Here is a 27,939-nt window from a genome sequence, read left to right on the forward strand (position 1 = left end):
TTTTTTGCTCGTCCATGCTATTCTCAACATATAAAAAACAAAACTATAGCAAGATTTTTAAATGGAGAGTTGAGAATTGGTGAGAGTAGTGTCTTGTCTTATTTTATTTGAAGAAGTGCTAAAAAAGATGCGGGTTAAAGGACAGAGTATCAAGGAGGAGCCTAACAGAGAAAAGATACCACACCGTGAGGAAAGGCAAAGAGTTCTGATAGTGTTTGAGAAGATTTATGACTAATGTTGATGTGATGTACTGAGTATTTTACAGGTACACTCTGCCCTATCCTCCTTACAAAATGCTCCCAGAATGACACTGATTTTATTTCTATTCCATATACACATATATATAATATTTATTTGTATATATATAAATATTATATTTATGTCTATTCCATATATTTATTTTTTTCTCATCCTAGGGAATGGAATGAATACTTATGTGGCACTATCTGAAATATCTGTCTCATATAATGAAAATTAAGTTTGAGATAAATGTTTGAATCTGTTTTGAACTGCCTGTGATAAGTTGGCATCCTAAGTGTTTATTAGTCATGGGGATTTTTTTCAAAAGGAATGAAATTTTCCCTGAAATTTTTATTCTGATGTTCTCTTAATTTATATTTTTTAATACCTTTGTTCTGCTTTGAGTTTATAGGTTGAATGTTATATTTCAGCAGTGGCTGTGTCCTATATATATCTTCTTAGAAACTGATTTTTTTTTAATGCCACAGTATTCTTAGAAGTATTCCACTGTTAATGCTGTTATCACCCCTTGTGGGTGATTCACTGATCTTTACCAATCTATTAATAAGAAGTGCTACAACTAAGAATAATTCTCGTCACATGAATGAATTTTTCTTTGAGCAGAGAGTTGCATATATTGGTCTTCATTCGTTGATATGAAAAGCAATTTATTGTTTCGGTTCATAGTTTAAAATATTTTGAAAATTCTGATTCATTTATAAAACATTTTAGGTTGACAAAAATAACTGCCATTTTTATACAAATTGAAAAGAAAATTTCTGCTATTTATACATAATTACAGTTGTAAACACCAGCAATCTAATATTATGGATTGATTTTTAAAATGATTTTAATTTTTAACATGTGGCTTGTAATAATATATTTGATTTGTATTAACTGTCCTTATTTCATTATACTATCAGGTGTGTTTAAACAGATGCAGGGAGGTTGTTTTGACAGTTATAAAAAATTGCTTTTCGTATTCTAAAGTTTTTAAATTTAAAGGCTTAAAGCTAGTTAATTCAAAATTTTAATGAGCCTTTAAATGAACTGCAAGAGAATGTAACGCTTTAAAAAGCTCAAACTCTGGAGTCAGACTGCCTGGGTTAGAATCCCAGCACTGTCACTTATTAGTTATATGGCCTTGGCAAGTTCTTTAACTCCTTGGTGCTTTAAAGTCCTCGTCTGCAACACAGGAATAATATCAGTACCTGCCTCATAAGATTGTTGTAAAGAGTGAATAAATTAATATAAAACCACTTAGCGCTTGACATATACTAAGGTCTGTGTTTCTGCTGTTATTATTATCACCATTATTAAATTTAACATAGATTAATGTTGCGATTCACTGTGAAGGATATACTGTTTGTTTTGTAAATATAAATCACTTTTGCAATTCTTGCTTTAAAAAACTTTTCTGAATAATTGAAAATAAATAGTAAGCTAAAATGACATTCTATAAAGTTTTTATGAAAGCTTTTTTCACAGTTATCTTTTCTTCTTTTTTAGGCACGGAATGTTAACACCGGTGAATTGGCAGCAATTAAAGTAATAAAATTGGAACCAGGTAAATTAGTTGAAATTTGGTGTTTCTTATTGCCGTCAGCCACTGGATATCTTTCAGGCTTGTTTTAATGATGTTTGGTTGACCTTCTGTTGTTGTTCCCAACATCTGGCAAATGGGACTGCTCTTTCCTCCACCTCCTTGAGACCTGTAGACACCTTGCCCATTTCTTCCCTGAAAAATAATAATTGTGGGAAGGAAGGGAGGTCCTGAGGAAACTTTGCTCCTTCTGGACTCAGTTGAGCTCACTTGTTACACATCGTCTGTGGTGTGTTTCCAGGTTAACACTGTCCAGTGACGAGGGGCAGTGTGACGTGTTGGAAAGAACCGAACTGAGATCTGGCGGTTGTAGTCCAGCTGTTTGTGTCCCACTCTCTTGCTCTGTGAACTTGGGCAAGTAGCTTCCTTGATAACCTAGCCTCTCACATTTTATGAGTCGTTAATATTGTAATAGCCACCTTCCACTGTGAGTGGCTTGTCAAGCCCCTGGGACTACTCCGTATTTTTCATCTGCTTCAACTGTATTCTGTCCCCAAATCCCTACCCCCCCGCAAAACCCATGTCTTTCTGAGCTACATACTCCTAAAAACCACTTCTCTCTTTATCTCCCTCCCAGCATAAGTAAGTAAGTGTACTAGTGTCTAGACGGAGTTCCAGGGTGATAATAGTGCCTTTCTGAAGCTGCCTTTCAGTATGGGCACAAATACATCCAGTAATTTTCTTTTTAAGTGTAGGTAACTTTTTCTATGAAAGTCGAGGTAGTAAAATATTTTAGGCTTTTTGTACCATGTGTAGTCTCTGTATACAGTTCTCTCTCTCTTCCTCCCTCTCTCCTTTCATCCTCCTAAAATATAAAAACCGTTCTTCCCAAAATATAAAAATTATTCTGTGCTGAAAAACCATTCTTAGCACACCAGGCTGCCTGCGCCTGTAGTTTGCCCACCCCGGGTTTAGATCATCAGTAGACTTTTTAGAAGTGCTTAAGATGAAGTTTGAAGGATATGTCAACTGATTGTGATCAAACGACACTCAAATATAATGAATTAAAAAAATACTTTCTAAATTATAGGTATTTACAGATTTTTTATACGCTAATTATATTCTAGCATCACAAGACAAAGCTTTTTCTATTCTCTGAATCTCCTATTCTTTAGTGAATATTTGAAATTGACAGAATCTAAGGTTTAAAAAAATTAAAGGTTTGACATTTGAAGCAGGGCCTCCATTTTTAATTATTTAGAAGTGGCTATGAAGTAGTCTCTAATTAGAGGTTGTGTGTACATACATCATTCCCTCAAATCAGTTTAGTGCCTTCTCTTTCAGGAAGCCTTCCTCCCCCGACCCCTGCCTTGATTAAGATGACTCCTGCAGGATTAGCTCTGTTATAGCACTTACCATAGCTGTGATTCTAGAGTTGCCTTTCTTTGTTCCTAAGTCTTAATCAAATTTATATCCATAGGACTCAACTTAGGGTTGGTACATAGTACTCATTCAGCACATCTTAAAATTTCCTTTAAAAAATTAGGAACTTAAGAATCTTATTGTTCATCAAGTCATTTGTTTTCTGATTAGTGAATTGTTTTATGTTAATCTTGAACACTGGCTTGTGTATATAGGTCATCGTAATAAAAGAAAATACAATTAAATAAAGAGAAAAAAAGCTTATTTCTGTCTGCCACTCAGAGATAAAAAGAGTTACTACCATATATATGTTATTAGATATACACTTAAATTAGGTAACATTGGATTCCCTACTTATTTGTTCATAGAAGCCACCTGAATTTTTATATTTAATTTCTTTTAATTTGTTTATATCCTGTGAGAAATGTTTAACTTGTTGGTGAGCTTGAAGTATATGGTCCAGTGGTTAGGAGCACAGACTATAAAGCCAGGCTACTTTGATTCTAGTCTGTCTTGACCACATTGCTTAAGCTTTTTCGATGGACCTCTGTTTCCTCATCCCTAAAATGAGGATAATAATAGTAGCTTCCTCTTAAGGTTGTTGTAAGGATTATATAAGCTAATATATCTAAAGTACTTTAAAAGTTTCTTTAAAAGTTTATAAATTTGCCTGCATGACCTAGCAATTCCACTCTTGTGTATCTACCTACACAGCAACTTTCACACACAAATATTCACAGCAGTGTTATTCATAATAGACAGAAGTTGGAAACAGCCTAACTGCCCATCAACTGGTAAATGGATAGACAAAATATGTCTGTACAATAAAAAGAAGCAAACTGTTGGTACATGCTGTGACATAAATGAACCTTAAAAATGTGTAAAGTGATTTTTTCTTTCTGACTTACTTCACTTTGTATGACACTCTTAAGTCAGAAAGAGAAAAGCAAATATCGTATAATAATGCATATATGTGGAGTCTAGAAAAATGGTACAGATGAACCTGTTTGCAGGGCAGGAATAGAGGTGCAGATGTAAAGAACAGACGTGTGGACCCAGTGGGACAGGAGAGGGGTGGGTGGGATGAATTGGGAGATTGGGATTGACATATTTACACTACCATGTGTAAAACAGTTAGCTAGTGGGAACCTGCTGTATAGCACAGGGAGCAGAGAAATGGGGCATTAGCTGGAGTGGGATCTGGAGTTTATGGGAGGTTTTTCTAGAATACATGACACAGTTATGTTTTGTGCCAGTGCAGTGAGAATAAACCAGTAGAGAAGAAGAGATTGATGTTGCAGAAGCTAATGCAGATAACTCTAGGAATAAAGTCTGAGAAAATGAAAAGAGACAGGATCCAAGGCAAAAGTCTAAGAGCAAGGAGTCTTGATTCATTTCAACAGGAGATAAGGCAGGGGATGAGTATATAAGCAAGTAGGAGGAAGGAATTGATAGTGGTAAGATTGGTCATTATTCGATTTGTCCACTTTCCTTTTAAACTATAAGACACGGTTATCAAAGCTTTATGCTTTCAAAGGCTTGCCAGTCTCACTATTTACTTATACGTATGTTTGTATTTTATATACATATACAGACTTTTGACTTTTGTTGTACTTTTTCTTTAACATTTAGATCTTAGATCCATGTGGAATTAGTTTGATGTATGAAGTGAAGTAGAAATCAAACAATTTTTTTTTCCTCAAATAGTTAAATCTAGTATTTTGGTGTAATTGGTTCTGTTCTGAGCTTCCAATGCTGATTTAAGGAATTGCCTATTTATTTTGTTGCCAATACCACACTGAAACTAGGTTTTAAAATAATACTTGTTCTTGAGGTAGGTTGTTTCAAAGAGTATTTTTTTTAGATTTTGATGAAGATTAACATAATGATTAATAATAGCCTTTGCATATCAGAGATAGATTTTTATAATAATGTAAGATACTCAATGACATTGGACAATAAAGGATTCCATAAAGGTAAATTTTCTGAAATCCTCTTTAAAATTGCAAAAATTGTTTTAACTGTTATGTTTGTAAATATTTCTCAAGTGCACATCGTCTCAAGTAGCATACTGAGAGTAGTGTAGTTATAATGTAACTAATAGTTGTAAGTTGTCCTCTGCAGCTCATGACAAACAGAAAAATGTTGCAGTGCCTATCAGAAAAAGGCTCTAAATGACAATGAATTTCCCCCTTGCTTGGCATCACTAGTTGCTTCTCTCTCTCTCTCTTTTCTTTTTTTGGCCATGTTGAGCAGCTTGTGGAGTCCTAACCACTGGACCACCAGGGAATTCCCTAGTTGCTTCTGTTTAGGTCCGTAAACATTTACTGGCATGTATTAAGATAAATGATAAAACACATTTCTTGATTTTGAAGTCTAGCCCTTTATATTCTGCCTCCTCTGCTGGCTGTCTGTGTTGGGTTATTGGCCAGGAGATTGGACAATCGCATTTGTTAGAACTGCATCTACTGAAAAAGTGAATATGCTATGAGTTTATCAGAACTGTCCTTTCAACTTGGAGTCATCTCTCTTGCCTTCTCAAGGTACTTTTTGCCCATGCCTGGTTCTCATTCATGTTCTGAAAAGTTAAAATTACTAAATAAGTACTTATTTTGAAGCCTAGTTATTTCTGTGATGGGTAGTGGAAATCGAAGCGAGAGCATATGATATAGTGGTTAAGAATGTGGACTTAGAATTATTTTTCTTAAATTCACGTATTCATGTAACAACACCACCACTAATGGGGATAAATGTCACAGCAGCCACTTTTTGGATGCTTGCTTAGGACAGTGTGCCAGACCCTGTACTGAGTTCTTCACATGCATTGTCTCAGTTACTCCTCACAGTAACGAGCACTGTGCGGTATGCATGGTATTACCATCCCCATCTCACAGAGTAGAGGCACAGAAAGATGCAGTAATTTGCCTAGGGCTGTGTAACAGAGGAGCAAATCAGATCCAGGTTTAGGTTTCCCTGGAGTCTGTGCTATTATGTATGATGCCTTACAGATGCTTCCTGGAATTTTTAGAATAACTCCCAGTTCTCCAGCAAATTTTTTGCAAGTTTGCCTCTTTACTGTAGAGCTCGTTGTTCATTTGTTTTGAACGTTAAATTAAATGTTAAGTTTTTATAGTTTTTATTTAACATAATTTCAGACTTTAGAGAACAGTTGAAAGAATAGTAAAAAGAATTTCAATATTTCACTCAGATGTCTCAATTTTAATATTTACTACATTTGCTTTATCTTTTTCTACACTTAAAGATACCCTCTTCCCCTGAATACTTTAGTGTGTATTTCCTTAAAACAATGAAATGGCATTCATTGCCTTACATAACAGTGCAGTGATCAAAATCGGGAAATTAATGCTGCTACAGGGCTGTTATTTAATCCACAGACCTTATTCAGATTTTGTCAGTTGCCCCAGTAATACCTTTTTAGGAAAAAGAAAATCTAGGATAATGTGTTGCATTCGGTTGCCAGGTGTCTTCAGTTTTTTGTTTGTTTGTTTTTTAATCTGAAAGAGTTCCTGAGCCTTTGTTTTGAATGCTAGGTCTGTTTATTGCTATTGGTGCATAGTGTCTACTAGGTTGTCCTAAGGGATAGAGCCAGGAAATAGATGTATGTATGAACATGTAAATATGTATATACCCACACACCTTTCCCCTCCCCCACCCCAGCTAACTTTATTGAAAACCCATGATTTCATGCTTATGCCTCTAATACCAATCTAACACACTGTAAGCTTCGTTCTCTCTTTCATTTCCATATATGTAGCTTCCTTCTCCAACAGGGAGAAACCTGGTTTCTGTTATCGGCAGTATATTTACTTATTTGCTTAATCCTTGAACATGAAAGTAATTACAGAATTGTTAATCTATGCCTCTGTGAGAACTCAGCTACTAACTGGAGGTCATGGTTTGTTTAGAATAGTTATCTCTAGGCCGAGGGCATATAGTGTTCTAAAATCTGGTTCTTCTCCTCTCTCTCCCTTTCAGAATTGCTTATGTTATTTTTTGAAGTCTGTGTGGTGTATTAGTTTCCAGGCTGCCATAACAAAGTAACAGAAACTAGGTGGCTTGAAACAACAGAAATTCATTCTCTAACAGTTATAGAGGCTAGAAGTTGGAAATGAAGGTGTCAGCAGAGTTAGTTCCTTCCGAGAACCCTGAAAAATAAGTTCCATGCCTCTCTAGCTTCTGGTGGTGGCCGGTAGTCCTTGGTGTTCCTTGCCTTGTAGATGGTTCCAGTCTCTGCCGCCATCATCACAGAGCGAACAGCCTGTGTCCAGATTTCCCCTTCATGTGAGGACACCAATCGTAGAGACCGCCATATAGGCCTCATCTTAACTTGATTACAGCAGAGACCCTATTTCCAAGTAGGGTCACATTCACAAGTACTGGAGGTTGACTTCATATCTTTTGGGAGGACATATTTCAGCCTGTGATACACAGCCAGTTCATTTGTTTCTGTTTGTTTTCATTTGGGGGATGCCTGCCTCATTTTTTATTTTATTTCTTTTAGAGTGTTTTTCAGGTATGTGAAACTTGAACATGCTTCAGGGAAATGTCATTCTTCTGTCTTTTTTATCCCATTCCCACTCATCCCCTGTTGATAACCACTATTTTTGGTCCCAGGTTTATCCTTTCCATGTTTTGTTGTTTTGTTTACCCAAATGAGCAGATTCATGAATATTTTCTTATTTTTTCTTCTTTTCTTTCACAAAAGGTCGCGTACTATAGCTATCCCTTTGGATTTTGCCCTTTTCACTTAACAGTATGTCTGGGAAATCACTCCACATTAATTCTCATTCTGCATAGTACTCCACCATATGAATCAGTCACCATTATGTGTGTGAGCCTCTAGGTTGGTTCCGATATGTTGCATTTACAAATAATGCTGCTTGTAAAATTCATGTCATCCATATTGATAAATGCTATAAAAAGGGTGAACCTCAGAAACATTGTGCTAAATGAAAGAAGCCAAACACAATAGGTCACATATTGTATATTTCCATTTATGTGAAAGATACAGCATAAGTAAATCCATAGAGACAGAAAGCAGGTTTGTTGTTGCCGGGGGCTGTGTGGAGAGGGAAATAGGAAGTGATTGCTTAGTGGGTATGGGGTCACCTTTGGAGTTGGTAAAATGTTTTGGAACTAGACAGAGGTAGTGGTGGCACAACATTGTGAATGTACTAAATGCCACTGAACTGTATACTTTGTTATATGGATTTCATCTCAATAAAAAGTATGTATTATCCATATAATTTAAATAGCCTCTAATTTTATTTTTCTTGTTGGTGTTGGTGCTGTTGACGTTTTAGCCACTGGATAGTCAATGCATCTTTAAATGCTTCCCACAAAGAACAAACCCTGAAGTTTATCATTTTAGTGGCGATGTATGTAAAGTATACACTGTCTGTTCACACCTTTGTTTGCTTGTTCCATCAGAGTTAGTTTTCTTGACCTCCTCTGTCTTTCACTTGACACAGTTATGTTTTGTTTTTCTGTCACACTGGAGGACGTTGAAGTCTAATGCTGCTGGAGCTGCAGTATCTGTGTGGGAAGATGGGGGGCATGATCCAGGATGGGAGTGGGTCATAAAAGATGGAAGCCAGAAAGATACTTAGGGCCAGGTTGTGTATCATGATACCTTCTATTCCGTGCCAGGATGTCTAGAGCTGTGCGTCACAGAAGGGTATCAGGGAGAAGACTAATGTTTAGTCTGTGTTTTAAACAACTGGCAGTAATATGGCAAATGTACTGAAATGTAAGTTAGTACTGGAAACAGGGAGACCAGTGAAGAGGTATATTGAGAAGGGTATTAGGAAAAGAATATATATATATATATATGTATATATATGTATAACTGAGTCACTTTGCTGTAGAACAGATTGACACAACATTGTAAATCAACTGTACTTCCATAAAAAACTTTTTTAAGAAGGGTATTAGGGTTCAGGTTAACTGCTGTAACAAACCGAAAAATACAGTGACCTAGACAAGATAGATATTTATTTTTCTCTCATGTAACAGTTCAGAGGTGAGTCCAAGTTGGTAGTTCAGTTCTGTTCTATGAGGTCATTCAGGGATGCATGTCCCTACCATTTTTATGCCATCACCCAGTAGAGCACTCATTCATCTGCTTGTGTGACGTTACGTCTGTCTTCAGCTTGCTGAAAGAGAGGTGTTTTAAGGCAACCAACTTTTCTTTTAAGAAAGTGAGGTTGGAAGTCACACACCAGTTCTGCTCATTTTTGTGCTAGAACTTAACTTCCATGGCCACACAAATGCAGGAGAGGCTGGGAAACGTGGTCTTTAGCTAGGCAGCTACGTGTCTAGGAAGAAGGAGAGAATGTCTATTGAAGGCACAAATAATAGTCTACTCCAGAAGGCAATTTGAATTATGAGGATTTAAACCAGGATAGTTATAGTAGGGCTGGAATTGAGAGGTGTTTAGGAAGTAGACTGAAGAGAGAGAATATATTTCCATTCATTGGAGACATCTTGATTACGAAATATTTAGAGATTGTGTCGTTATGTACACTTGTTAATTTGATCTACAGGTCTGGGGCTCAGGAGAGAGGTCTTGGCTAAAGGGGTGGATTTGGAAATCATTGGTGTTTGATAGTAGTTGCAGTTGGAGAACTTCAGAAAGAAAGAGGGGGTTGCTAGTACCAAATGCTGCTGATACATCAGGTAGAATGAGAATTGATAAGAGACCTTGGATTTGGCTCTTAGAATGACATGGACCTTTGCAAGAGTAATTTCAGCAGAGTCATTGGGTGAAAAATAGATTGTAGTGGGCTGAGGAATGAATGGAAGTCATGAAAAGGAAACAAAACTCAGACTTTTTTGAAGAAATTTGACTGTGAAAGCGGGGAGGAGCAAGGTTTAATGTGGGAGGTTTAATATGGAAGGAGGAAGGTTGAGGGGAGGTTTTTCACTTTGAAGTAAGTGCATGTTTGTAGGCTGAAAGGAAGATGTGAGTGGTGATGGAGAGAATAAAGGTGCCAAAGACAATATAAATGAGGGAGCAAGGTTTTGAGAGGGCTTGAAAGGAGATGGGATCAGGAGGTACCTCTTTTTTGAAAAGAAAGCACCTCTTTTGGGATCACAGCTTTGTAAAAGGGCCAGTAATAGGCACAAATCAAGATCAGCTTTAAGGTTGAGGAGACAGTAGCTAAAGAAGATCTTTACAGCAGGGCCTCCATTTTCTCAGATGTGGGAAGCTGGGTCCTTAGCTGTGAGTGAAGACGAGGTGGGTAGGTATGATATCTGAGGAATAATGGACATGACTTTTCATTGTGAAGAGTCATTGTAGGAAATGGAAGAAACTGACCAGTTAACAGTGATGGGACTGTTGTACAGAGTTATATACCTAATTCAAGTTAGAATCAACCATTTTTATTATGCCCATTGACATAGCTATGCTAACTGTTCAAGAGCTGTCACTAGAACATTACCTAAAAACAATATGCCATCAATTTTCACCTGTTAAAAGATCCTTTCTCTAGAAACTAGAGTTATGGGGAAATTAGTATTAAGTTTTTTATCATAAGTACCTTAGACAAGGTACTACCCCAGGGCAGGTAAACGTGTCTCTATTTTAAAACATGCTTATTAGTGTATTTCCTGCCCTGTTACCTGAATTATCCATCCATGTTACCTTTTCTCCAAAGTCTCAAAGGATAACAAAAGGATACTTTATGAGTAATCTTCAGGCTTACTCATAAAGTGGGTAAAAAAAACAAACCTGAGAAATACTAAGACAAATGTTTAATGAGAGAGAGAAATACTTTTATAGAAAAGAGAAAAGCAGTACCCAGATGTGTCACTTCATGATCCCATCCTCCTGCAGAAAGTCTTGAGTCCCAGTGTGTAATGCAAACCAGTGACTTATGGCGTTTTACTTGAAATGTTGCTAATGTAAATTTAATATTTATTGCACTTCCATAATATACAGGTATAGAAGAAAATCCAGTTTCCATTTAAGAGTATTGCTTCTAACAAAGCTTACATGTTCATGATGTTTTATAAATTACATTGTAGTCCTAGAGATCTTCACACTAAAATATTAACACGTTATCCCTTGTATTTTTTATGATAGGCATTCTAACAGGCATGAGGTGATATCTCATTGTGGGTTGATTTGTATTTCTCTGGTAGTTAATGATGTTGAGCACCTTTTCATATACTTGTTGACCACTTTTGTATCTTCCTTGGAAAAATGTCTATTTAGTTCCTCTGCCCATTTTTAAATCAGGTTGTTTGGGGGTTTTTTTGCCATTAACTTCTGTGAGTTTTTTTTATATTTTTGGATGTTAACCTCTTATCAGAGATATGATTTTCAGATATTTTCTCCCATTCTGTAGGTTACCTTTTCATTTTCTTGATGGTTCCCTTTGCTGTGCAGAAGCTTTTTAGTTTTTTATCATAAAAAAGGCAAGAGAGAAGTGTTGGTGAGGATATGGAGAACAGGAAACCCTTGTGTGCACCGTTGGTGGGAATGTAAATTGGTGTAGCCACAGTGGAAAACACTGTAAAGATTCCTTAAAAAATTAAAAATAGAACTGCCAGATGATCCAGCAGTCCCACTTCTTTGTATATATCCACAGGATATGAAAGGATATCAAAGAGATATCTGCACTCTTGTGCTCATTATTCACAATAGCCAAGACATATAAACAGCCTGAGTGTCTGTGGATGAATGGATAAAGATGTGGTATATATATATACACAATGGAATATTATTTAGCTGAGAGAAAGAAGAAAATCCTGCCATTTGCAGCAACATGGATGGACCTTGAGGGCATTATACTAATTTAAAGAAGCCAGCACATTAAATGAGTACATGAACTTCACTGAGGTAAGATATGTTTCTTCAAAACCAGTGTATCTGCCCAAATTGGATATCTCCCATGGAAAAATTGTCACATAATAAACAAACCAAAAGATAAATCAGCAAGTAGCCTCTTTTCTGAAGAGCATAATGTAATCAGTTTAATTAGCAAGCTGTTCTTTACACTCTGACATAAAATGGAGACAGGAATCTCAAATAACTAAAGTAAGAATCTGTCTGGCCATTTATCAGGCTGGAATAGCAGACACAGATAAAACCTCAAACTTAACAGGAAATGATATTTCTCCCAAGAATGATAGAACTGTAAAGTGTCATAACAGACCTTGTCTTTGAGTGAGTATGGCTTGCCTACTCACTGAAAAACTTTGTTCTGGAAAATCAGACTATCAGAAACTTGACTTGTGTGTAATTATATCAGCAAGAGTAAAACATCCCACTCTTGTCTGGAGAATCTAAGTCTTTCTGACATAGAGTAGCAGTCTTGATTTACAGCCAAGACACACAGCTTCAGATAAGGGGTTTCTGGACAGAGCATCCACATCTATCTCAACTTTGTAGTTCCCAAGGGAAGAGAACCTTGGTTCACTTTGCAGTGCAGTCCTGAAGTAGACCCCTTTACACACTGCTCTGCTTTGCTCTAAGCCTGTCAAAACACTGCTTCATGTAAATTTTTTTTGTACTCTACTCTTCCCCAAATCTTATAACTATTTTTTCCTGTGCTTTGTGAGATGGCCCAAGAGTCCCCTGGTGTGCAGTTGTCTTTATTACAGTAGGTCAGTAAACCTGCTCTTGTCAGACTGCAGGCTTGTTCCTGTGATTTTTAGGCTGATGGGGCTAGCACATTGCCAACTCTTGAAGACTTTATTTTTTTTATACATCTTTATTGGAGTATAATTGCTTTACATTGTTTCTGCTATACGACAAAGTGAATTAGCTGTAGTTATATATATTTCCCCATATCCCCCTCCCTCTTGAGCCTCCCTCCCACGCTCCTGAAGACTTACTTTTAAAAGAAAATTAAAAAGGGATCCAGATGTGCACTTGTGGCAGAGCTTGCCAGTAGGCTAGAACTCACAGATCGGTACTTTCAGGCTTCACTTTCAAGTTCTTATGTTATCTTTTTTTTTTTTCTTTGTGTGTTTTAAAGTCAAGAATTTTAGAGCTGTAAGGTACTTTTTAGATCATCTATATGGTCATCAGATTTTTACAACTTCCAAAATTTGGGGCATCAAAAAATACCTGGTGGCGGGGAAGTATTATTTGAAAAATGTCTTCAGCCCAGTGCTCACATTTCCTCTTTAAGGAAAGTAGGCACAGCATTTGTAATTTACTGGAGGCCACACATCTCATTAGGGGGTCTGATTCCTCTGACTCTTGACCTGTTGTTTTTTAGTTTTTCATGCTAAAGAAATAGTATTTAAAGTTACTTGCAATCACTCATTTGTGGTATTGTTTACAGCTCTAGTTATTAAAGTAGAATATAAATGCAGACAGATAACACTGGTTAATTAGGTAGCAGCTCATGGGAGCAGCTCTTCTAAAAGGGGAAACTCATTCCTCTTCCAACACAATGAAAAATACTGAGATTGATGAGCAGGGAAATTCATAGTGAGAAAATAAGGTATTACATTTTGTTTCCATGAGAGCAACGTTTATTAAATTGTAGAGCAAAATGTTTAGTGTGAATAGGTACCAGTAAGACCCCATTCCACAATTTTTTCATGGATCTCTGAAGTTAAATGTTATGAATCTTCTTTCGTGTCAGCCTTTGACATTAGTTTTTTCTGTCCTGAGAGGTAGGAGGGTGCTTTCTGTCCCTTCATCTTGCATCATAGACTGGCAAGGCATCCAGGAAATGAGTTATCTGCTCCTTTTCCTGTCCCCCTGAGAGCGTTACTAAGTCCCTTGCCACCAGTTGTTTATTCAGTACTGCCATATGTTTAGTGCCATGATGAAGAGAGTTGTTGTTGCATCATTTATGATAATTACTTTTCAAAGGTAAATCATGGATTGTTTAGCCACTCTTTAACATACTAGCGCCATATTATGTCATAGTCAGCTTGAGGCTGACTGTACTGCACAGATCAGATACTTACACGTTGCAAGGGAATAGTGCTCAGAAATTTAAAAAAGGCTTTTTACTTAGTATATCTGCAATTTCTTCCTCCTTCCCAACCCTGTGTCACTTCAGTGAGTCAGCTTCGTGAGTATGTATTTAGTACTCAATTTACATAGGATAGGAGATACGAAGACCTGGTTCCTGCCATCAAGGAGATTGTTACCCAATGTGAAACCTAACCAGAGTGCTTGTATAAGTAGCCTAACTGCAGGATTCACCTGTTGAGCACAGTGTGTGTATATGAGTAGTGGTGCTGGCAATAAGAAATGGTGGTGGCTGCGACTAGAAAAACTTCATTAATTCACAGGTCTCTGAATAGCTGGCTTTGGCTGTTTACATGTGAAATACTTTAGTTAGGGACTATGTAGTCAGGATGCTATGTGAAAGAACACTAATAGGACAGAGGAGCTAATATCTCCTGTTTCACTTGGTAAGTCTCATGGAGGTTGTGAGGTTCATTTCACTTGGGGTAATTAAGAAAGGAACAGTTCAGCTGAGTCTTTAAGGCTGGCTGGGATTTAGCTGACAGTATAAGAGAATAGAGAGCATTTCATATGAGGATAATGTGAAAGCAGAGATGGTATTGACTTACTAGGCCTGTTTGGGAAATGGTCATTTAATTTAACTACAGTGGTATGCTCTGTTTGGACATAGTAGGAAATAAGATGTGAAAAGCAGATTGATTGTAGTTTATGGAGAACCATAAATGTTATAGCCCAAAGATTTAGACTCTACCCTGTGAATGATGGGATTTTTAAAAATAGGTTAGTAATGTGGTCAGTGTACACAGGACAAATTGGAGAAGAGAGACCCTCGTGGGTTCTCTCCTATTACAACATTCACACTTGAGTAGCATGGAAGGCAGAGATGGACAGGATTTTAGGTTGAAAGAATAGGACTAAAAATGTGACTGATAGGTGACAAGGGGTAAAGAAGAGCTACAGTCTGTGTTAGTGTATGTCAAAATTGAGTTTGTGGGGAGAATAGTTTTGCCATACTGTTTCGATTTTAGGGAATGATAGCTTCATGAGTTTTATTCGGTTGTGGTTTATGCCTACATGACCTCAAGAACAGATCAAGAGCCATTTAAAACTTTATTTTAAAAACAAGTCTGGTGAGAGAGAATCAGAATGTCCAAGAGCCTAAAGCATCTCAAAATTAGAACTAACTCTGAATGATAGACTGTGGTTCTCATTGGTAAGCCTGGTAAAGATAGAAGTTTTACTGTGTGTTCTTCACTTGGTTTAAAATCTGTGCCATGCTTTATTTTTCCTTTTTCTGTTGTTACTCCAGAAACATTTTTGAGCCTACTACAGACCTACTTTACATAGAGAGACTCTAGCTATGTTGTCGTAATTTTACTTCTGAGTTATGAGTACCTGCCTTATTTTGGATTTTCCGTCAGAGCTACATAGGCAAACCTGGCTCTCAAAAAGAAGAGCTGGATGAAGGTAGAGAAAGGGAGACCTAGCAGGCCAGTTAGGAATCTCAGGTTAAGTCATTCTTACCTCACTACCTGGAGACTGTCTGTTCCCATTGGGTAATGATTTCTCAAATATACCTTTAACATGAGAAGGCAGTGGAATTTGGTTCTTTGAGAATGAAAAATAATCTTAATGTTTGAAACACAGATATAAAAACACAGAACATAAGGTACATATCTGTTTATACAGTACATCAACAGATACATCTGTGACATTAAACTTTCATGGGGGTCTTCCCTGGTAGTCCAGTGGCTAAGATGCCCTACTCCCAATGTGGGGGACCCGGGTTCAATCCCTGGTCAGGGAACTAGATCCCATATGCATGCCACAACTAAGAGTTTACATGCCACAACTAAAGATCCCGCATACTGCAACTGAAAAGATCCCGAGTGATGCAACCAAAAAGATCCCACGTGCTGCAATTAAGACCCAGCGCAAAGTACGTACATACATACATACGTACATGATGTACTTTCATGGGGAGAGGTCATTAGGAAAACAAGGTTTATAAACACTGCATTAGAGTAGGACTTTTTTTGAGAGTGGGGATCATGTTTTCTTTAAACCAAAAACTTAACCTAATCATCCAATAGAAACTATTTTGGGTATACCATGCTGGATATTTTGATCTTTTACTGTTTAGTTTCAGTAAGGGAATTTCTTCTTGATCCTGTTGAACCCAAGTTCAAGGTTGATTCATAACAATTTATGCAAATATAAGTGGTACTTATTTGAAGCATCGTTAGTCATGAACACTTACTAAAAGACATCCAAATAAATAGGCTGTAATTTACATTAAAAAACGAAATTCAGCTGAGTAAATGTGTAGATCTAATTGGCTGTATTCAGTGATTCATTAATCAGGCAGCATTCTGTCTAGCAACTGACACGGCCCTCCTAGGGGTTGTACAAAATGGAAGGTTTTTATAGGAAGAAGGGTGGGGCAGGGGACCTTTGGTAAAAGAAAAGGATTATTTTTAGACCAGGACATCTTTTTGGGGGGGGCGGGAATAACAAGGGTTTTATCATACAGACTGCCTTTTCTTCCTCGGGGAGGATGGAGAAGGCCCATGTGACAGATTACCTCATTGATGCTGACCAGAAAATTCCAAACTGGTTGATTAAGATTACATTTCTGGTGAAGGTCAAAACTGCATTTAGGTTAGGTATTAGATCTAGGTTTGGTGTCATGGGCTTTTAGCACAGGTGATGCCATTTTGGGCCTATGGTTTTTCTCTTTATCAGTTATTTTCATCAGATGAAATATTTGAAGAGTCATTGTCTTCATTCTCAATCTTTAAAATTACAAATATTGCATTATATTTTTCTGTATGTTGAAATATCAAGAAGTCAGTAGGATTATTAGATACTTCCTTTATATTTCTGGGTGGTATTAATTATAGTTTTAGTATTTCTCTAAAAACTAATATTAGGTGCTGGTTCTGTGGTTTTACAAAAAATGTTTTGTAATTGTATGTTGTAAAAAGTCAGTTTTATCTGTTTAAAACCAACCATTGGATCTCATGGTACTCTTAATTTAAGATAGTAGTTGGATTTCCTGGTATTCTGGTAGTTTGAGATAATCATTGACAGCTTGTTTAAGAGAATCACAGCTCTGGGTAGTGAGCCATGGTTTTATTGAAATATATTATTTCCATTTATTGTTTCTGTAGTATGAAATGGAGTTTATAAATTGTGTATTTTGAGTGGTACCACATATATTAAAAGGTAAATTTAAACTGGTCTTATCATTAAAATATCTTTACTTATAGCATAGATGGACATTCCCATTTCTCTGTGTTTAAAATAGAAGGAAGGTTTGTGAGTGAGTACCCATAACTTGGGCGTGAGAAACCTTATTTGTTCCCATAGTTTAAATTTAAATTTTTTCCTCTGGCCATAGGACATTGTGTGATTGTGTGTGTGTTAAAAAACATTAGATTTACCCTCTTAATAAATGTTTGTGTACAGTACAGTATTGTTAACTATAAGCTTAATGTTGTACAGAAGATTTCCAACATGTGAAATTCTAGACCTGTTAAACAGCAGCTCCTCAACCCTCCCCACCCGCCCCCAGCTCCTGGCAACCACCATTCTACTTTCCATTTCGTGAGTTTGACTATTTTAGATATCTCATAAGTGGAATTGTGTGGTACTTATCCTTCTGTGACTGGTTTATTTCACTCAGCATAATGTCCTCAAGGTTCATCCAAGTTGTTGCATATGCTAAGATTTCCTTCTTTTATATTTATACACACGCACGCGCACACACACACACACACATTTTCTTTGTCCATTCATGCGTCAGTGGACCTCTTGGCCATTGTGAATAATGTTGCAGTGAACACGGGAGTGTAAATATATCTTCAAAATCCTGATTTTAATTCTTTTGGTTAATTACCCACAAGTGATATTGCTGGATCATATGATGGTTCTATTTTTAAATTTTTGAGCAACCTCCATTCTGTTTTCCATAGCAGCTACATCATTTTACATTTCCACCAAGAGTGTACTAGTGGTCCAGTTTCTTCACATCCTTGTGAACGCTTGTTATTTTCAATATTTTTTATAGCAGCCATCCTAAGAGGTGTGAGTTGATACCCCATTGTGGCTTTGATATGCGTTTCCCTTCTAATTAGTGATGTTGAACAGCTTTTCATATACCTGTGGGCCATTTATAATGTCTCCCTTGGAGAATTATCTGTTCAAGCCCTTTGTCCATTTTTTAATCAGGTTTGTTGTTGTTGTTGTTGTGTGTGGTGTTTTTTTGTTTGGTTTGGTTTGGTTTTTTGTTTGTTTTGCTGTTGAGTTGTAGGAGTTATTTACATATTTTGGGTATTATCCTCTTATCAGATACATGGTTTGCAAATATTTTCTCTCATTCTTTAGGTTGCTTTTTTGCTGTGCAGCAGCTTTCTAGTTTAATGTAGTTCCACTTGTCTATTTTTGCTTTTGTTCCTTGTTCTTTTCATATCATATCCAAGAAGTCATAGCCAAGACCAATATTAAAGACGTTTTCCCCATATGTTTTCTTTTAGGAGTTTTATTGTTTCTGTCTTGGGTTTAAGTCCTTAATCCATTTTGAGTTAATTTTTGTATATGGTGTAAGAGATGGATCCAATTTCATTTTTTCTGCATGTGGATATCCAGTGTTCCCATCACCAGTTGTTGAAGAGATTATTCTTTCCTCATTCTGTCGTCTTGGCACCTGTGTTGAAAATCCATTGACCATATGTGTGTAGGTTTATTTCTGGGCCCTCCATTCTCTTCCATTGGTCTATATGTCTGTATTTATGCCAGTACCATCAGGTTTTGATTACTGTAACTTTGTAATATGCTTTGAAACCAAAAAGTGTGAGGCTTCCAGTTTTGTTCTTTCTCAAGATTGTTTTGGATATTCAGGGTCCTTCATAATGGTTCCATGTGACTTTCAGGGTTGTATTTTCTATTTCTGTAAAAAATGCCATTGGGATTTTCATAGGGATTGCATTGAATCTGTAGATCACTTTGGGTAGTATGGACACTTTAACAATATTAAGTCTTCTAGTCCGTGAATATGGGGTTTCTTTCCATTTATTTATGTCTTCTTTATTTCAGCAATATTTTGCGTTTTTTTTTTGTTTTGTTTTGTTTTTGCCACACTGTGCAGCATGTGGGATCTTAGTTCCCTGACCAGGGGTCGAGCCCGTGTCTCCTGCTTTTGGAAGTGTGGAATCTTAACCACTGGACCACTAGGGAAGTCCCAGTATTTTGTAATTTTAAGCGTACAAGTCTTCACCTTCTTGGTTAAGTTTATTCCTAAGTATTTTATTCTTTTTTATGAGATTGTAATTGTGGTTTTCTTAATTTCCTTTTCTGATTTTCATTGCTTGGGTATATAAACACAACTGATTTTTGTATGTTGATTTTGTATCCTGCAACTTCGCTGAATTCATTTATTCTAATAGTTTTCTTGTGGAATTATTAGGATTTTCTACATATAAGATCATGTCATCTGCAAGCAGAGATGATTTCACTTCTTCCTTTCTAATTTGAATGCTTTTTATTTCTTTTCTTTGTCTCTCTGGCTACAGGACATTTAACATGATCCAAAATAGACAAAGAATCAAAAAGATGAGAATTCTTCTGGGTATATCAATTCTTAAATAAGAGCTACTTATTTTAAAATAATACCCATTACAAAACTGTTCCCTCATGTTTATTTTTTCCAGATGAATTTAATTGTAATTTTTTTATGTTCAAAAAAATATTCAGTTGGTATTTTGATTGGAATTACATTAATTCAGAGATTAATTCATGAGACAATTGCCATCTTTACCATAGTAAATTCTTCTGTTCTTAAGTGAAGTGTCTTTCCATTTTTTTTCAGGTCTTTTAAGTCCCAAAATACTTATAAATAAAGTATCTTATTAAAATGTAGCCTACACATTTTAAAGCTTATCCTTAGACACACAATTTAATTTTATGTATGTATTCTAATTTGTTAACTTGAGGATTTTTTTTTAATTGTTTCTGGTTGTTTTTTCAGTTGATTTTTGTTTGTTTGCTTTCCAGGAACACAATCATATATATTGCAAATAGTGAGAAAGTGACAATTTTGTATTTCTACTATTCATACCACCTTATTTTTTTTTCACTTGCAGGGTTCAATTGCTTAGTACCTCTAGAATAATTAATTAACTCCTTCAGATTGAATTCCCCTATTATATGTTGGGAGACAGTGAATAAACAAACATATAGTATATTAGATGTGATAAGTGCTGTGGAGAAAAGTAAAGCAGAGTAGGGGTGTCATGGAGTTGTATTAATAGTTGTGGTTTGCTATTTTATATAGGGATTTCAGGGAAGGTCTCATCTTAAAGCAGCAGTTGAGGAGAGCCCTAGAGGAAGTGAAAAAGGAAGGCAGCTGGGAGAAAAGAACACTGCAGGTAGCTGAATAGAAAGTGCAAAGGTTCTGAGTCAGGAGCTATATATGATATTCAAGGAAGAGCAAGGAGGCCAGTGTGGCTGAAGCAGAGTAAGAGGGAAGATAGTAGGAGAAATGATGTAGGATTACAAATAACAAATCATACTGGATGATAATAATAGAGGTAATAGTTATTAAATGTGTGTGAGGCCTTATTCTGAGTACTTGAATAAGTATTCGTTCATTTGATCCGTACAGTGACCTTAAGGGAAAGCCACTTACCTCCATTTCATAATGAGGAACCTGAACTCAGAGGGAGAGAATATGAATATGAATGACTTTACCCAAGATCATACAACCAGAAAGTTGTGAAAGCAACTTATTTGTGTTTTGGCTGCACCACGCACCATGAGGGATCTTAGTTCCCTGACCAGGAATCGAACCAGGGCCCCCTGCAGTGGAAGCTTGGAATCGTAACCACTGGACCTCCAGAGAATTCCGCATAGTTTCGTATTTTGATTCCAAAGTACATGTTTTTAATCATGACCCTGTGCTAGACATGGTGAGTCCAGAGCAAAGTATAGATTTAGTGTTACAGAAATAAGGGAGTTATCCATTTCAGTGAATGACAGCTCCATCTTTCCAGTTGCTCAGACCATAAATTTGAAAGTCGTATTTAACTCATCTCATTTTCTCATACTCTACTTCCAGCCAGACTGAACTGGTTGGTTCTGTCTTCCAAATAGATCCAGTTGCTGATCACATTTTATCATCATTATTGCTCCCACCCTGGTGCAAGCTACTGCACATCTCCAGGGATTAAGACATAATCTTCTAGGGACTTCCTTGGCTGTGCAGTGGTTAGGACTCCGAGCTTCCACTGTAGGAGGCACAAGTTCGATCCCTGGTTGAGGAACTAAGATCCTGCAAGTCGGACAGCGCGGCCAAAAAAAATCTTCTAAATGATTTATTTCCTTGCTTCCACTGTTGCTGCACGCAGCCATCAGAGTGATACTGTTAAATCAGATTAGCATGTCAGGTCTTTGCTGAAAGCATTCCAACAGGTTCCTGTCTCAGGGTAAAAGCCAAAGTCCTCAGATATGATATTCCCCCTCCTCATCCTCATCTTCTACACTCCCTCCCTGCTTACTCCTCTGCAGTCACAGCAACCTGCTTACTGTTCCTAGAAAAAGCCAAGCAGCTTGAGCCTTTTCAGTGGCTTCCTTTCCCTCCTTTGTATCTTCAGGCAAATCTCATCTTCCTTTGCTTTATTTTTCACCGTATTACTCATCGCCTTCTCATGTACTATATAATTTTACTGATTTATTTTTTCTCTTGCCTGTCTACTTACATTAGAATGTAAGCTCTATCTACAAAGTCAGGAATTTTTGTTTGTATTATTTTTTACTGATGCAGTCCCATTGCTGGCATATAGTAGTGGTTCAGTAACGATCTGTTGAATAAATTAAAAAGAAAAAGAAAGAAGGAAGTTATTTAAGGTTTGACTTTAAGCTATTATAGTTATGATTGTACATGTTTTACATCCCCTGTAAGTTTCTTAAAGTCAACGAAAGCCTTGTTCATTTCTGGAACTCTATCCCTGGTCTCTAGTATGTTCTCCTTTATATCATATTAGCTGCTCAGTGTAGGGTGGTTATTGAATGTCTTCTCAACAGAGAGCATCCTAAGAATAACTCTTCATCTTTACCCAAAATGGAAGCATTAGATATTTTCACAAATAATTTATATATATGAATATGCACACACCTTCATATTTCTTTATATACTTATATGCTAAAAGGTAAATCAGATCTATAACAAGTTAAGGTAACTTGCTTTTAAACTCTTTAAAAATTATAAAGTATTTTAAATTCTAATCTATTCTATTGTTAGTTACCATGTTAATTAACTTTCAATGCTGCAAATAATTTCATTTATCATGACATTGTTAAGACACTTCTGAAAAACCATGTCAGCTTCTGAGAGTCCTGAACATGTTAAACATTTAGAAGAGAAACATAAAGGTGACTAAAGGAAAATAAAAAAAAACAGAGAATCAAAATAAGAAACAAAAAAAAAAGGTAATTGAGGGTGACATGTAAACTTGTTTACTTCATAGGGGAAATAATTGCGGAAACAGAAGATACACAGGATACACAGTTTACAAATAGACCAAGGCTTGGTTTCCTAAAGACTTGTCTGTTGGTTTACCTCCCAATACAGATAATCCTTACATTTCCCTTGTTTGTTTTTCATAAAACCTCTGCTTCCAACTCAGTGTGCAGATACACATCAGTTGCCTTCATTACAATTACTTGGACTTAGGTACATAAACTGTTAAAAAGACCTAAATGGTAGTGCTACCTCCCAGTAGTTCTGTTTTGACAGCTTCACCATATTTATCTAACAAGAGTGTTAGTGTAATTATTTGCTTTATTGAATTTTTTGCTTATTTTTTTAAAATGTGAGTGGATAGTTTATTAAGTCAAAGTGCCTATGTTAATGATAAGAATAGGTCTCATAAACTTAATATAGTTGATGCCAGTGAAAATAATAGGCATACCAAAAACGCAGTTAGTTGGTTACCAGTTTGATCTAAGAGTATGTATTATTTTGTCAAAGAAAAAGTAAAGAATTGTATGAAATGTTGGAAATACCGTGATTGTCAGTTTGTATCTAAAAGGCAAGGAAGTATTAGGGAGTCTGTATGTTTTATTGTAGTTTTCAGGGAGAGACCCACCCCCATTAACATTCAGGTGTCCTTTTGCTCTCTCATATTTGACTGAATACAGCTTTTTACAGGAAAGCATTGTATTAAAAAATAAATTGTAAAAAAAAATGAAAAGCAGAAATGCCTATAGTCTTGTTCATTATATCTGTGCTCTATTAGAGGGACAGAGTCTCGTGTTTGTTTATCCACTAAAACATTTGTGAAGCAGCTCCCACGGTTTGGACAACCTTTTTCGTAAATGGATGGTAACAATTATATCAGTTTAGGATGATGCTAACTACTGTAATAACTAACTTAGAACATAATAAAATTTTATTTCAAGTTTATGTAATAGTTTGGAGCAGATATTCAAGTTGTTGGATGACTTTCTTATGATGACTCAGGGATCCAGACTTCTTGCATTTTCTGGGACCTCACAGTGTCATGTAGCGTGCTAATAGGAAAAGAAAGAGTAGGAAAAGGGCATATTATTTTTGCTCACATTCCATTGGCATGAACTGGTCTCTTGGGGACATCATGTTGACTGGGATGTGTTGTCTTTTGACGGGATAATTGCCTCCCACCAGTAACTTCCACACTGTGGAAGAGAGAGCACAGATTACTTGTAAGTGGCTAGCCAGCTCTGCCACAGTAATAATGTTAATAGTAATCATGTATTAGTTTCCTATGGCTGTGTTAACAAATTCCACAAACTTGGTGGCTTGAAACAGCACAAATTTATTCTCTTAAAGTTCTGGAATTTCGAAGTCCGAAATGTGTTTCATGGGGTCAAGATCAGAGCGTTAGCAGGGCTGCACGTCCTCCAAATACTCTAAGGGAGAATCAGTTGCCTTGCCTTTTCTAGCTTCTAGAGCTGCATTCCTTTCATTCGTTCATTCTTGGCCTCTTCCTCCATCCTCAAAGCCAGCAGCATAGCATCTTGCTCCCTGCCTTCTTATAGTCAAGTCTCCCTTAGCCTCCTCTTATAAGGACACTTGTGATTACATTTAGGGCCCACCCGGAGAATTCAGGATAATCTCCCCATCACAAGATCCTTAATTTAATCACACTTGCAAACCCCTTTTTGCCATATGTGGTAACATTCACAGGTTTCAGAGGTTAGGATCTGGCTGTCTTTGGGGCCATTATTCAGCCTACTACAGATAGTTAACATTTATTGAACACTCAGTATGTGTCATGTTTATTTTGAGAACTTTGCATGTATTAGTTTGTATTTTTCTGCCTGTCTACTTGATTTATTCATAATCTGCTCTACTTGTAGGCTTGCCTGTTTTTCTCAGTCAGGTTTTGTTTTTATTTTTGCCATCCTCTGGAAGATATATTTGTCACTTTAATGTCTCAGAATTTTATTAAAAACTAGACTCTCAGAATTGGAAAGAATTTTTTAAGATTACCTTGTCTAATCATCCTGCTCTGTAGTATCCAATTAGGTGTGCTAGGATTTTGCGGTGGCGGGGGGGGGGGTGTGCTGTTAATTTATCCTTTGGAATATATTTCTCTTGAAATTTGAAGAAAGTGCTTTAAATCTATTAGGCTTCTTTGGATTAATTAATGTATTAAATTGCTTTCTTTTTTCCTACCCCAATCTACCTTTTTCAGTTACATTTAAAAATCAAGTTGTGGATTTTTTCTTTGGGTTTTTTCCCCACAAAAGTATTGAATTTAATTTGGCCATTGTCATAATCACATGGAGATGACTTAATAGGATAAAAAGGATGCACTTGGATCAATAACATTTCCTGGGAAAGAGGTAGTTGAAGACTTAAAGCCACTCATAGGTTTTAGTAAAAGCACAGGAGTAGCAAACAGTTGTGTAAAACATGCTGGTAACTGGATGAAATTAAACCAAGAGTAGATGCTCCTGATTTAGAGTCATCATGTAGAGGAGTTATGTGCTATCGTAGATTCATTCAGTCAACAGCTGTTTTGATTGCATATTAGGTACTAGGGATACAAAAATGATGAAGGCATTATCCTGTCCTAGAGGATGTAACATTCCAGTGAGAGCATAGACATTGCAGACATTGATACAGTGATGTTTACAGGTTTAACAGAAAACCACAACTCAAGGTGGCTTAAACAGTACAAGGATTTTATTGGTCATGAACAGGTATATCTGAAAATTACCAAGGCAGATGAGGCTTCCTGCAGTAGCTCAATTACATGGTCATGTGCCTTCCTCCTTTCCCCTTTTCCTATTTCTTCTCAGTGTTTTCTGCAGATCAGTGTTATTCTGTAATTTTGTTTTTTTATTTATTTGTTTGTTTATTTATTTATTTTATTGGCTGTGTTGGGTCTTCGTTGCTGCACACGGGCTTTCTCTAGTTGCGGCGAGCGGGGGCTACTCTTCGTTGTGCACGGGCTTCTCATTGCGGTGGCTTCTCTTGTTGCAGAGCATGGGCTCTAGGCGCATGGGCTTCAGTAGTTGTGGCACATGGGCTCAATAGTTGTGACTCACGGGCTCTAGAGCGCAGGCTCAATAGTTGTGGCTCATGGGCTTAGTTGCTCCGCGGCATGTGGTATCTTCCTGGGGCAGGGATTGAACCCGTGTCCCCTGCATTGGCAGGCGGATTCTTACCCACTGCGCCACCTAGGAAGTCTGATCAGTGTTATTCTAAAGGTGGCTCCCTTGGAGGTTGTATGATGACTAACAACTTCAGGGCTGCCCCCAAAAAGAGAGCTGCTGTCCCCTAACCATTAAACTAAAGTCCTGGAGTTCACTCTGACTGTCAGCTTTGATCGCATGTAACCCAGTCACTGGATTGGGGAAAAGTATAATTGAGAGGCAGATGAGAAAGCAAAATTTAGAACTTTCATAGTATTTAGTATATCCCTGAAAATTGGAATTAGTCTCATTATTTTAATCTTGGATTTTTCTTAATATCCTGAATCAGGAATTCTTACTGGTAGGATGTAAACCTGGAAGAAGATCCTAGTTCAGTGATATTCTTTTGAAAATTTCTTTCTTTCTTTCCTTCTTTCTTTCTTTCTTTCTTTCTTTCTTTCTTTCTTTCTTTCTTTCTTTCTTTTTCTTTCTTTCTTTCTTTTGAAAAAAAAATTGATTTTTTTTTTTTGAAATTTTCTTAAAACTTTTCTGTTCTCCCTTTGGAGACCTTTGATTTTGTAATTTCATTGCAGAAATTACGAATCTGACATACTGTCTCCTCTTTACTACTTCTTCCCTTGTAACTGGGGCAGTAACGTGGGTTTTGATATTGCATTCAAATGGTTCATGGTTAGGCTATTTTCAAGTCTCAGTTACATTTACAGTAGGAAAATGCCAAGGCCAGAAATGTCAGGGCTTTGTAACAACCTCATATTTATGATTTAAGCTTTAGTTTGGGAAACCTATTTTTGATTTTTCCACTAATTTACATTTAATCAGGCTATTCATAGTATATAATGCTTTAAAAGCTGAGTTAGTAATACAGAGCTGCTTTGATTTAAATGTAGGCACTTCCAAGTGTTCTCCTTCTGCTTAGTCTCTGGTTTACCACATTTGCATTCATGGCAGTTCTGTTTCTCTCCATGACAAGTGTTCATTCAAGAGCTGTAGCGTGTGACACTGTTACAGGATTGTCAGATCTTATTTTGAAGAATTTTGGCAGGGTGGGAATAGAAGGAGAGAGTCTGACGAGGCTTAAATATAATCCCATTCTACATCCCAGCACAGCTGGAACAAGGCACTGGAATACAGGATAGGCATGCATGGGTCGGGGTGGGGCAATCTGGTAAGCCAGTACTGCTAGTGGAAGGCCTCTCAGCTCTACAAAGAGAGCTGTGGAGGTACATTTGATAGTCTCGGTATATAAGGCTTCCTGCCCTAACTTAGGAAAGAATTGCTCCTTTGTGCAAAATTATATTAAATGTTATTTGCTAATAAAGGCAAAAAATAATGTATTTCTAGTGAATTATATGATAATTATATCCAAAGCCTAATTGTAGTAATAACAAATGTTTATCTAGTGCTTACTCTATGTCAGATACTGTTCTAAGCATTTTACATACATTAGCCCACTTAACCCTTCCAATAGCCCTATGAGATAGGTTATTATTATTTTTATCCCCATTTTACAGAGGAAGAAATTGGCACAGAGAGGTCAAGTAACTTGCCCAAGTTCTCACAGCTTAGTAAGGGACAGAGTTAGGATCCACAGAGTCTGGGACCAGAGTTCATACTTTTAGTCATTGTACTTTACTTTCTGTCAAGAAAAGACTGAAATTGTCATTAAAAATAGTATCAATAACATTTTTTTATTATGTTTTGAAACAAATCGACACTTTGAAGTTTACATACTAAATATTCAACATACTTATTTTTTATTCTAGGAGAAGACTTTGCAGTTGTGCAGCAAGAAATTATTATGATGAAAGACTGTAAGCACCCAAATATTGTTGCTTATTTTGGAAGCTATCTCAGGTACATTGTTTGTTTCCCTTATGAAAACCAGTAATGATTTCCATCACCTAATACATTTAACAAAATAAATTTAGCTCTAATACCATGTTTTGTAGTTTTCTTCATGCTTCAAAGATAGGATTTTTTCATATGAATGAAATTTTTATTTATGACCTCTTTATGTTAATCATGTAACCAATACTATAGTCTGTGATTTGTCTGTTATACTCTT

At 36.6% G+C, this 27,939-nt stretch overlaps 1 protein-coding gene across 10 annotated transcripts in view; it reads left to right on the forward strand.

The window, feature by feature from the left end:
- The window catches only part of MAP4K3 (mitogen-activated protein kinase kinase kinase kinase 3), a 159,866-nt gene that overhangs the window by 49,182 nt on the left and 82,745 nt on the right, over positions 1-27,939 (forward strand). For 7 of the 10 annotated variants that reach the window (XR_009054744.1, XR_009054745.1, XR_009054743.1 and 4 more), the window contains exons 2-3: positions 1,750-1,807; positions 27,638-27,728. Coding sequence is in view for 5 of the 10 variants with exons in the window: in XM_057742254.1 (XP_057598237.1) it covers positions 1,750-1,807; positions 27,638-27,728 (149 nt within the window). In the remaining 5 variants the exon portion in view is untranslated. Of the gene's footprint in view, positions 1-1,747; positions 1,808-27,637; positions 27,729-27,939 lie in introns of those variants that run through there. The other 3 variants (XM_057742259.1, XM_057742258.1, XM_057742260.1) reach the window with 3 other exon arrangements.

This window comes from Hippopotamus amphibius, chromosome 7, assembly GCF_030028045.1.
Source record: "Hippopotamus amphibius kiboko isolate mHipAmp2 chromosome 7, mHipAmp2.hap2, whole genome shotgun sequence".
Taxonomy (NCBI): domain Eukaryota; kingdom Metazoa; phylum Chordata; class Mammalia; order Artiodactyla; family Hippopotamidae; genus Hippopotamus; species Hippopotamus amphibius.